General features: G+C 37.2%; 1 protein-coding gene across 1 annotated transcript in view; it reads left to right on the top strand.

The window, feature by feature from the left end:
- Positions 1-12,855, top strand: part of CFAP47 (cilia and flagella associated protein 47) — a 606,917-nt gene that overhangs the window by 560,327 nt on the left and 33,735 nt on the right. Inside the window, exon 60 of the mRNA XM_056131098.1 lies at positions 10,691-10,862. Coding sequence (XP_055987073.1) covers positions 10,691-10,862 — 172 coding nt within the window. The remainder of the gene's footprint in view (positions 1-10,690; positions 10,863-12,855) is intronic.

The raw sequence follows: 12,855 nt of genomic DNA, 5'->3' as shown, positions 1-12,855 counted from the left end.
GTGGGGCACATGACCTGGAAATGCACAAGTCATCTTCATCCCATTGCCCATCCCATTGGTCAGAACTCAGTCACATGGTACACCATCTGTAAACCAAGGCTTGGAAATACTATCTCTTGACTGACCCACCCAGGTAAACTTTGAGGCTCCTTCTAAATGAAAAAGGTAAAAATAAATATTGTGACATAAAGTAAATCTGCAGTTTCTACTCAGTGCTACTCACCATCAGCTGGTAAATTTGTTGTGCCATCATTCCATCAAAAATTAATAATTAAAAACCTACTGCACGTCAGATCTTTTACAGAGGCTGGAAAACCACATAGCCCTTGGCCCAAGGGCTCTCAAGGCTAGTGTCTCCCTTCTTTAGGTTAGTTTTTATCAGTTTCTGACCCAAATGGCAAATCACCTTCTGAGACAAGGATCCAAACTTAACTAGCCAGTTCTCAAGCACAACTTCTCCTGCCAGGGATTGACTAAGTACCATCTCCCCTTTCCCAATTCCCCTGTCAACTACCTGACATAATTTACCATCACTTCCTGTCTGCTCCTTCTCTTATGCTAAAACCCAGATTTGAACCTTACTGATTGCTATGCCAGCTTATTGAGCACCCATGATCTTTTGAGAACTGGCCCCAAGTGTTTTTTGTCTTGTATGCATTAATTTTTATAGGATTTATCATGAAAGAAACTATATGAAGCAGTATCACTATATTTTCATTTTGTGAGTGAGAAAAGAAGTTTAATGATTTCTCGGGGGTCTTACAACACAGAATAAGTGATGGTGCAGAAATCCAGACTTATCTGTATTTTTAAAACTCTTTTTGTTATAAAATAAATGTAGATTTTTAAAAACCTAGATGTTAAATAGCAGGCACTGAGCTGTTTATATTGTGATCATGCCAACCTAATTGCTTTTTCTTGTAAAGCCTCACAGGAATAAAATCATTTATAATGGAAAAGCTTTCTCCACATTTCTCTAACAAAGTCTAATGCCTGCTTCAGAGTAGCCAATCAGTAAGCAAGAGTTGTTTCCACTTTTCCTTTATTATCACATCCTGTTCATTTTACTTCCTACCCTGATTGATCTTGTTGCTTTTCGTTTCAGTAGAATAATGCTTACCCATTGCTTATTGAATCGAACACTACTTTGAAACATAGAAATACCAATATTCATCTGTTTTTATCCACAAAGTATTGCATAGTAAATCACTGATACTTGATCATTTTTTAACTTACAAAAATGATTTTTTATGTGAAGCAGTGGATATAAAACCAAATTACCATCATCATATTTCCTACCGTCATCCTTGTCTTGTATTTGCCAAGTATAGAAGCCTGGGATCACTTGCTAGTTGCATACACTTGCCAGCCCCTTTGCCAGCAAAGTGAATGTCTCTACGATAGCCTGCCCTGTTCATCCTGACAACTTCTACTCCCTTCTGTGAACTACTTCCACTACCCAGATAATTCTCCTATTGCAATCTCGTACTGTCTCACTGGTCAAAGTGAGCATCGGAAGTGAGCTTTGTAAGTCTTCTACACCCACATCTTTTGGAGGACCATCCAAGCTGTACTAAGGAGGTCTAGGACCACTTGAGGAAATACTATCCAAGCCACACAGGAGGGTTTAGTGCTTAGGTGGTGTCACAGTGCTGCCTGGGCCTATTGCTGCTGGAGGCCACCAGAGCCACACCCAGAAATGCAAGGGGTGGGGGGTGGGGGTTCTTGTAGAGCAACAACACCCATTGGTGCTCAGGGGGCTATGAGTTACCAAGTATTGAACCTGGGTATTTGCACATATAAGGTATGTACCCTGGACCCCAGAGCTTCCCCTGTCACACCCCACGTCTTTTATAGTTAGAACACAGGAAGTCTGTTTATCTTTATTTGCTGAAGCTGTTAATATATAAATAAGTTTTTCTGCATTTTGGCGTTCCCCCTCCTCTTTGTAGGCATACTTTCTCCACCTGCTCACCAACTTCTACATGTGACTTAGTCATTAGCAGTCAACCCTTCTTCCCATTTCCTGACACCAAGGGTGTGATCAGTACAAGATTATTCAAATCTGGGTCTTGTTATTTTCAGATAAGCATTCTAAGAGTTAATGTAGAAGAGGATCTGTAGCAATGTAGCACTGTTCTCCCGTTGTTCATCAATGTGCTCAAGTGGGCACCAGTAACGTCTTCATTATGAGACTTGTTGTTACTGTTTTTGGCATATCGAATATGCCATGGGGAGCTTGCCAGGCTCTGCCATGCGGGCGGTATACTCTCGGTAGCTTGCCTGTCTCTCTAAGAGGGATGGAGGAATCGAACCCAGATCGACCTTGTGCAAGGCAAACACCCTACCCACTGTGCTATCATTCCAGCCCTAGAAATAATAATTATTAAATGAATTACCAAAATGTTGGAATAGTATAGTTTGTATATTTTGATTTTTTTAATTTTATAAGATTTTGTAAGGGCCTACTGACTCACAAGGAGGAAAATTGTAGGAGAAAAAAGAAATCTTAGAATCAATGTGCCTTCCCCATCATGATGTGCCATAGAAGGAAAAGAACATATTAGATCAGTGGGGCATGGTTTTATAAGTTGTTTGCTTAATACAATTACATTCCATTTAAATTGTATTTTTAAGTCTAATTGTGAGAACAATATGCCAGATACATTTAATTAAAGATTACATTTCCTACATTTTTCTAATGTCACTTCATGATTCACGAAAACAAAAACTTTTAATAAAATGAAAATTAAATGGGCTGGAGCAATAGCACAGCACGTAGGGCTTTTGTCTTCCATGCGGCCAACCTGGCCCACCCAAATTCTATTCCTCCACCCCTCTCGGAGAGCCCGGCAAGCTACTGAGAGTATCTCGGCTACACAGCAAATCCTGGCAAGCTACCCATGATGTATTCAATATGCCAAACACAGTAACAACAAGACTCACAATGGGGACGTGACTGGACCCACTTGAGCAAATCAATGAACAATGGGAGGACAGTGCTACAGTGCTAAAATTAAATAAAAATTATTTTTTTAATCTCACTGTCATTGTATAGTATGAAAGGTGGTGTGTGTGTATATGTGTGTCTATGTGTGTGTGTGTGTGTGTGTGTTTGGGGCCATATTCAGCACACTCAGGGGCTACTCCCATCTCTGTGCATGGAGGTCACTTCTGGTGGTGTTTGAGGGACCATGTGGCGCCAAGAATCAAATCTGAGCCTCCAGCATGCAAAAAATATGCTCAGATTTTTGGGCTATCTCTCCAGTCAAGAAGGCAATATTTTAAAATCTGGAGATGGAATTATTAAATTAATATTTATGTAATTGTGAAATTAATATCAATGTTTTAATAAGATTTTTGGAATTACCAAAATATACACTAATTAGGTTCTTTGTACTTAGTGGCTAGCTAAGTATAAGTATAACCATGTGACATAAGGAGATAGGTTGTAAGTTAACATGTTTTATTATGTTAATTTTTAATTTCTCTTTCTGATTTTAAGTTTTGTAATTGTAAAACTGCCATATTAGGGGCTGGGGTAATAGCACTGCGGGTAGGGCATTTGCCTTGCATGCGGCCAACCCAGGTTCAATTGCCAGCATCCCATATGGTCCCCTGAGCACTGCCAGGAGTAATTCCTGAGTGCAGAGCCAGAAGTAACTCCGGTGCATAGCCAGGTGGGACCCCAAAAGAAAAAAAATGCCAGATTTGCAGAGGCCACCTTAATTTATAAAAAAATAAATTAAAAAATAAAACTGGAGACGCTGGTGCTGGGAAATTACACTGGCAGAAAGATGGGTGTCAGAACTTTGTATAACTGAAACCCAATCATGAACAGCTTTGTAAATAAATATTTTTTAAAATAAATACAATTTAAAAAGGGGCCACAGAAATGGTCTAGAGGACTATAACACTTACTTACTTTGCATGTAGAAACCCTGCATCACATTCTGTTTCCAGCACTACATAGTTTCTGGATCATTTCCAGGAGCAACCCCTGAGCACTGCCAGGTTCGGTCCATAAAAAAAGTAAATAAGTTTCTTTGAGCAGGTAATTTTCCGTTGCAAGCCTGTTCGATTACTCTTTAGTTTTAGGATCTGCTAATGGAATCAGACTGATGTGAACCATTTCCAGTTCTCAAAAGCATTATTAAAAATTGGACACAGGTTTTGGTTTTGTGAATCATGTAGTGACATTAGAAAAATGTAGGAAATTAATTTAATTGAATTGAATGTACCCTGGCATATTGTTCTCCAACGAATATTTAATACCAAGAAGAAATTCTGATCGTTTTTTGAAGAGTGGAGCTAAAAATATAAGTATAGATTAACTTCAGAGTTAAAATGTTTGCCACAGCTGTTAATTTCCAGTGATAAATAGATGTAGGTACTTTTATATTAAAATGGAATGTAATTGTATTAAGCAACCAACTTCTAAAACCATGCTGCACTGATCTAATATGTTCTTTTCCTTCTATGGCATGTCACCATGGGGAAGGCAGATTGATTCTGAGATTTCCTTTTTCTCCTACACATTTTCCCTCTTGTGAGTGAATAGGCCCCTTTCTAGAGAGATAACGATCCCCACCACGCCCTTCACATCATCTTCCCGTCATTTTCCTCATCTCATTTCACCAGGAGTCCAATAAAACTATCAAGTCATATTAAATAAAAATGCCAAGACCTCTCTGTGCTTTTTTTCACCCAGACTCCTTGTAACACCATCGAGTTAACCAGGATTGATCACTTTCATATCTTTTTCATTCAACAGCAATCTAACAAATATCTCTGCTCCCAGAATATTATGCTGAGCCCCAGAGATGCCAAAATTAACAAGACACAGATTCTTGTCAAGGAATTCAAAGAACATCTATTCAGCATGTTGGATTTGTACTACTTAAATCAATTGGTATTGCCCTACTGGGATATTATTGTACTTGGATTTTTTAAGCTTTATTTTGCAATTTCATTTCTATAGGAATACAGATTCTTCTCTGTAGGCAGAATTTCATCTTTAATTATATTAATTCTTCCGAACCACTCTTGCTCTGTGCATCCTTTGTGCTTCTCTGGGGAATAGTTCTGTGACTTTCTGTGGGATTTTTCTGCAAGATTGATTTCCTATTTGACAGAACATCAGATCTGTGGCTCTTCCTTATATTTCCCAGGTGTTCTATAGCTCAAGGCCATTGTTCTTTGGTTAATCTTTTGCTATTTGTGTCTGATTTGTGATTCATGTGTCACTCTGCTGATCTTGTTTCACCCAGAGCTAACCAGTCATCTTATATTGTTTCCGCATCCCAGATCCTATTTGTATGTAATTAAAAATAGCTCATGAGAAACCTATCATTGGCATTCCCATGGTACTATGTTGGCCTCCAAACTTGATTCTTCCCTCAATTTTTTTTTACATTTTGCTCTCAATGTTCAACTGACTCTGCTGAGGCATCTATCCTGAGTACTCCAATGAGACTGTCAGTCTTATTCCATATGCCCATCTCAAACCAGCATATTTGTGTTCTGTGCTTATTGAACAGTAGCATTTGCCAGTTGATCTTTTTGAAGCATTTTTTGATCTTGGTTTTCATAATAAGCTTTAGTAACTTGTTATCTCATTGATTATCCCTTCTTTATCCTTGTATTTATTAAAGGTTAAAATGTATATGGAAATATATATAACTTCAAAAATGTTTTGTAAATAGATTTGTTACAATTCAATGCTTTTTAATTATAGTCAAGTATTTATTTTTAAGCATTACTGGTATCTTATATATTGATTAAAATTGCCTTTGTCCTGAAAAATTTAATATGGGCCCTTGGGCTGGTGCGGTATCACAGTGGGTAGGCCGTCTGCCTTGCACACAGCCAACCCGGGTTCGATTTCTCCGCTCCTCTTGGAGAGAGCCCGCCAAGCTACCAAGAGTATCTCGCCTGCACGGCAAAGCCTGGCAAGCTACCCGTGACGTATTCAATATGCCAAGAGCAGTAACAACAACTTTCACAATTTGTTGTAAGACGTTACTGGTGCCCGCTCGAGCAAATCGATAAACAACAGGAGGACAGTGACAGTGACAGTGACAGGGGCCCTTGGCCAACATTGCTGCCACTGTATTATTTTTTGGCACTATGATAAAGGCATTAGGATGAGATGATAATTATGAAGAGCAACATCTAGACGGAAAAGAAGCCCCAACTTTGAATATAATCATTTTTTGCTGCCATATGCAAAGGCTAACTACCATTATTATTGTCTAACCTTGTTTTGATATATAGTAATTCCTCATTGGTGATGGGTTTTGGGAAACAGACTTTAAGCAAAATGACATAATGTCATTTTAGTAATGTCACTTGGAGTTGTTTCTTTTCTATCAATTTTATATCAAAATAATGGTGAATGAAAGAGATTTATGCTACTATCTTCTGTGTATATGTATGCGTAAAGTTTCTGAACTTGTGTGAAATGCATTATCTATTGGTTACAGGGATGAATAAATTACTGAAGTAATAGCTCAATTATTCTGGTTTCTAGTTACAAGGATGAATAGAACACTGAAGTGATAGCTCAGTTATTCTGGTTTCTAGTCCTCAGTTATTCTTGTTTCTAGTTACTCAGGTGGCTCCTGCTTTACATATGGTAGGGTATGTCTTGATCTTCATTTATATGTTTCTCTCACCCATGTGCAAGTCCTGCCCCCTTGCTTGAGTTATTGGGAAACCTTTTTAACTTCTCTCTTAATCTCCTTTCGCTCATTTTACTATTGCCGGACCACATCGCTTCATACTTAAAACGTTCGGTGACTTCACATTATTTTTAGACATCCCAGATCTTTACCACAAATAAAGGGTACTACATGGTCTTGGTCTACTTCATCAACTTTATCTTTGGAAAGTTCCTGCTACACTTTCTGCCCCACCCTCAAATGGGCTCAGATGGACCAGGCTGGTCTTCACCATTGAAAATTCCCACATTCTGCTCTGATATTTAAAAGACTGTCTCCCCTGTCTCCCCTCCACCCCTATACCCAGCTAACTCCTCCTTGCTCTTCAGGTTTGTCATGTTGATCTCCTCTTGGGAAACCGTTAGCAGTCAGGTTGAGAAAGTATATTCTTTTAGAGAATGGGTAGTCATGAGTGAACAGGCATCAAGGCTTCAGTTATCCTGGTGATAGGGTGAGTGGGGTATAGCCATATGTCCCAAACACAGACTCAACACAAGTGAGAACATGAGATCTAAGCTGCAACTACTGAAACTGAAATGTGCATGTCAAGTTGACCAGAGGGGAATGGAATGGGTATTGAGATGTAGAGGGAATATGGAAACATTGGTGGTGGGAAGTTGGCACTGGGGATGGGATTGGTGTTAAAATATTATATGCCTAAAATGCAGGTATCAATAACTTTGTAAATTACAGTTATTTAATCTAAAAAATGGAAAAACTTTATTCTTTTAGCCTCCTTCACCTCTCAATAGTACAAGTTAGCACAGTAATACCTTGAAAACTGTGTCACTACCATTTTATTAACAGTTCTTTCTTTTCAATAATAAGCTCTTTGAGAACAAGAGCCATACTTATTATTCAAGAAAAGTACTCAATATTTGCTAACTAAGAAATGAAAAGGTGAACTTCCTAAGTTCCTCCCCAGCTAGGAAGTTTCTTTCTCTTCTACTTTACAATAAACCTTTCTATTTATAAAAGAAATGATTGAAAGAAAGAAAATAGTAAAGAAAAATCAAGGAAAATATATTTCAACTATTTTAAGCTCTTTGTTATGCAAACAATATTTCTGTGATTTTAGTCATACTGAAATGTTGTTATAGTAATCTTATAGAATTGTATAACTTCAGAAGTTTAATGTGTATTACTAGAATCATTATTTAAAATTTTAGAAGTATTCAGTTATTGTCTTAAAATTATGGTCTATTTTGTATTTTGTCATTAGAGATTAATTTTATCCAAATAAGATTATAATTATTTATATTGTCCTTTACACTGATTTAGCTATTATCAACCTACTTTACATTAAAGCATTATATAAATTATTCCCAAATTAAGAACATAGCAAAAGACATGTTTCTTACTTGGTAATGTGACTTTTCAAATTAAATGCAGAGATCATAGGAGATTAGCCTTAAATCACAATACAGAAAGTCAGTTTAATCATGATTTTGTTGAACCTGATTATTTCTTTTGCCCTTATGTTTTCATACTAATCTATTCGAGTTATAGATAAGGGGATAAGTGTAATTTGAAAACTGCATTCATGTGGCTGCTACTCACCTCATCCCCATTCCTTAGCTGATAATCACTTCTGTATTATATTTCTTTTATTTAGTGAAATAAAATAGTTTTATTTAGAGAAATTTTCTTAGAGAACTATGGGGTGGGACGTAGAGACAGACAGACAGAGAGACAGACAGAGAGATACATGTTCAAGAGAGAATATGGGCTACTCCAGAGGAGAAAAAGCTGATAGTAGCCATCACAGGTTGAGACATAGCCGATCTTAAGGGTGTAAAATGAAGCTGCTTGTTTAATTTTAGTTTTAAAAACTTATCATTATCATAATATGTATACAACGGCATTGGTCCCAGAGTACATGGTTACCTCACCACCACCAAAAAAACCAAGACCCTTAACCAATGCCCCTGTGTCCCCTCTGGTCCACCTTATTCTTCCCTTCACAACCCTTTAATCTGTTCTTAGTTCTATACTCCAGTGCCCAAAGCTCTTTAATCAGTTAATATTGCCTATACCTTTGTTTGGTTTCTTTATATACCACAAATGAGTGAAATGATCTGGCACACGTCTTTTCCCCTCTGACTTTTCACTCAACATGGTACCTTCTAGTTCCATTAAAGTTGAAACAAAATGCATAATTTCAGTTTTTCCTTGGGGATGCAAATATTTCGTTGTGTATATGCACCATGCTTCTTTATCCGCTCATCCATTTTTGAACATGTGTGCCATGTCTATATCCTGGCTTTTGTGCTGAGTGCTACAATAACATAGCTGCACACATATTTTGGATCAGTCTTTTTCTCCTTTGGGATTAGATGCCAATAGATCACATATTGGGATCTGTATTCTTACTTTTCGAGAAATCTCCATTCTGTTTCCCATAGATACCAAGCCAAACAACATCCCCACCAGCCGTGAATGGACACTTTTTTTTACCACATTCTTGCCAGCATTGTTTGATGCCATTGTTTTTTTATAGAGACTATTCTTTCTGGTGTGATATGATACTTCATTGTTTTCTATCTTCATTCTAACATAATCATTCCCATAGAGGTTTTAGTCACACTTTCTAGGTAGACGTCCTTTTCTAACCAAAAGCACTGGTTATCAATAGAAGCAGTTGGGAATTTTATCCATGGGATCAAAAATCAGCAATTCAAAAGTTCAGAGATTTACTTTGGGGGTAGGGGTGGCACCCAATGATGCTCCTGGGACCATGTGGTACCAGAGATCAAACTGGTACCCCATATGCAAGGCATGTTCCTTAGTCACTCTACTATCTCTTTGGCCCCATAGATTTATTTTTACATGTGGAAGAGAAGAAGAGAACATTTTTATATATGGAATATGAGAAAAGAAATCTTGTGAAGGCATTGGCCAATCATTTATATTATTAGGTTTTTCCAAGTAATCATTAAATGTGACTTGAGATTGTTGCAACCAAATTTTCAAAGTTCTGTAGCAGAAGTTATAGTAAGGAGCTTCAGAAAGATGATATGGTTTCTTTTTATTGGCTATTTTTTTTTAAATTTAGGCATCATAACTTAAAAAACAAAGTCCTTTTCACCTTTTTTTTTTTTACAATTGCAGACCTACTGATCCCTCCACCAGTGTTTGAGATCTAAAAGATAGTAAGGTTTCTTGCAAGATTGCTTAAAGAATGATTGTTGTTGGTTCTGTTAACCACTTTTACCTTTATACACTAGAGACAGACTCAAAATGAGCTCAGCTATGGAGCCAGGCAAGCCATGATTCTTTTGTCTCTCTTCCTTGTAACAAACTTCTTGATTGGAAATCTGGGCTTCTTAATCTAATGTAGAGAGTAAATACAATAGATTACGCTTCTCTTCTATGTGTCAGACCGAGATTAAAAATTCATTTCACCTGTTCTCAACAAAATCCTATTAAAACTTTCCTCACATAATCTACTTGTTAAGAAAATATGATTAGCCATATTGTTTTTAATACCTCAAGATTAAATATGAAAACTTGTTCATCAGACTATAGCAGGACTTAAAGACCTTGCCCTAATAGATTGAATGTTCTTTCATATTGTTTAAGGTTAATTCATTTCTTTTCATAGCTACAAATATGTAGGTTTCATTACGTTTATTATATAGAGCATATTGTTCATATTTTATACTAAATATTGATGTTTAAATTCCATTTGACTGTTGTCTCAGAAATCTGAATTTAAAGATTTCAGAATGATGGAAATTGTCTCTGGTTAATTTTTATGCTTATTTATGTATAAATTTGCATGTAACAAAAATGTACTGAGTGCTATTATATACTGAGCAGTGCACCAGGAATTATATACAGGAAGCTAAATAACATATATCCTCTTCGTCTAAATACCTGCGCGTGATCAGCATTGACATTCGACCTATGTTTAAGATATCTATATTTAATTAGATTGGAATGGATTTTAATCTTGATTTCTGTAGATGGTAAAGAAATACGTGAATTCGAATATGAAATTGAATTTGAATCTGAAGAGAAAAAGAAGCTCTTGGAATCCTGTGTAGCTGTATATATGCTAGATAAGGCTTACAATGTTGACACTGAAGAAATAACAGTGATCTTCTCTCTGGTATTTGCACCAAGGAGACCATTGAGGTATATCTGCTTTAACCCTCCCCCCTTTTCCTTTAAACCATTTATTACTCTTTTAAACTTACACTGATTCTTCTTTCTAATTTTGGATTATATTACATTTTAAATGCTGCTAAGGAAATACTTTGCATTAAATCATTCCTGACTGTCATGCTACAGAAAGTATTCTGATAAGAAAGAAAAAAGTCCATGGGCTGGAGTGCTAGTACAGCCAGGATGTTTGTATTACATGCAGTGGACCCAAGTTTGATCCCCAGAATTTCATATGGTCACCATTTCGTATGAGCACCACCAGGAGTAATTCCTGAGTTCAAAGCCAGGAATAACCACAGAACATCACTGGGTGTGGTCTAAAAATAAAACAAAACAAAAAAAGGAGAAGAGAAACATTATCCAAATGATTAGAAAACCAAAATACCCCTTGCAAATTATGGTCTTGCTGGGGCCAGAGCGATAACACAGTGAAAGCAACAAAGTATGTCCTTGTGTTTAATACAATAAAACAAGACAAAAGTAATGAAGTATGATCACTAGTGTTTAATGACAAAAGAGATGTCACTACTGTAAGTTAAAAACAATCACTGTGGAAACAAGGGCCAAGAGGGTTTGTCCACGGTAGGAAGCCTGCCTCAAGTACTGGGGGAGAGGGCAATTGGGATAGAGAAGGGACCACAATGATGGTTAGAGGCATGGCTTGGGATGGGAGATGTGTGTTGATAGTGGGTAAATGACCAAACATAATGGCATCTAAGTATCTGTATTTCAAACCATAGTGCACCCAAATAGAAAAAGTAAGAGGAAAAGTGCTTGCCATAGAGGCAGGGGGTGGTGGGGTGGGGGCGACTGGTGTGGGGAAGGAGACTAGGGACATTGGTTGTGGGAAATGTACACTGGTGGAGGGATGGGTGTTGGAACATTATATGACTTAAAGTCCATTATGAAAGCTTTGTAACTGTGTATCTCATGGTGATTCAATAAAAAAATACTTTAAATAAATAAAAACAATCACTGACATTGTACAGGCTGGAGCGAAAGCACAGTGGGTAGGGCATTTGCCTTGCAAGTGGCCACCATGGCCGACCCGAGTTCGATTCCTCCGCCCCTCTCGGAGAGCCCGGCCAGCTACCGAGAGTATCTCGCCGGCAGGGCAAAGCCTGGCAAGCTCCCCGTGATGTATTCAATATGCCAAACACAGTAACAACAAAGTCTCAAAAATGGAGACGTTACTGGGCCTACTCGAGCAAATCGATGAACAGGAGGACAATGTGACATTGTACATTGGCAGCATATTTTCTGCCACTGTTTGTCAGAAACAGTTCAAATGATGATAGTGCCTGAATTTTGCAATTGCTGTCATTACCCTTTTTTCCACCCAAACCCTAACAAGGTACCTCTTTTAATAAGGTTTAAGAAGGGGATCGTATTGGAGTCTGCAAGAATAGTGGGCTTTGAATATCCTCTAGCAAGCCTCATCCAGTGTCTTTAGTTTCACTATACAAGCAAGAGATATGGGACATTTGCAAACACTGTTTGATAGGTCACATTCGCAATAGGACTTTATTTACATCTTAATACTGAGGCACTGACGAGAATCTAATTATCTACAAAGTACAAATAAAGCAGTTTAGAAAACATAATTGAAAGTGTTGTATTTTTAATCATTGCTATAATTTAACTGCATTATTTATGTAAAGGTAAAAGGTAAAGTAACCACATGTATATTTAAAATAACAGAAATGTAGTCCAATAACTAAAAAGCACCATGGTCATCTTCAGGAAGTAGTAATAAAATCAAGCTATAAGAAAAAAGGACACTGTAAATAATAACATGATCCTGTACTATTTTCCATTTAGGTAGTTTTATGTTTATTTTAATATGTTTTCACATGTAGCCTTATATTACAATAATTTAATGATATGGAAAATACTGGCAAAAACTAGAAGAAAATGTTCAGTGAATATGAGCAGGACAAATGTGAATTTTTTTTCTCATTCA

Source organism: Sorex fumeus, unplaced genomic scaffold (assembly GCF_029834395.1).
Source record: "Sorex fumeus unplaced genomic scaffold, SorFum_2.1 ptg000086l, whole genome shotgun sequence".
In the NCBI taxonomy this organism is placed as follows: domain Eukaryota; kingdom Metazoa; phylum Chordata; class Mammalia; order Eulipotyphla; family Soricidae; genus Sorex; species Sorex fumeus.
The sequence above is the reverse complement of the archived record's forward strand: the minus strand, read 5'-3'. Positions and strand labels throughout refer to the sequence as shown.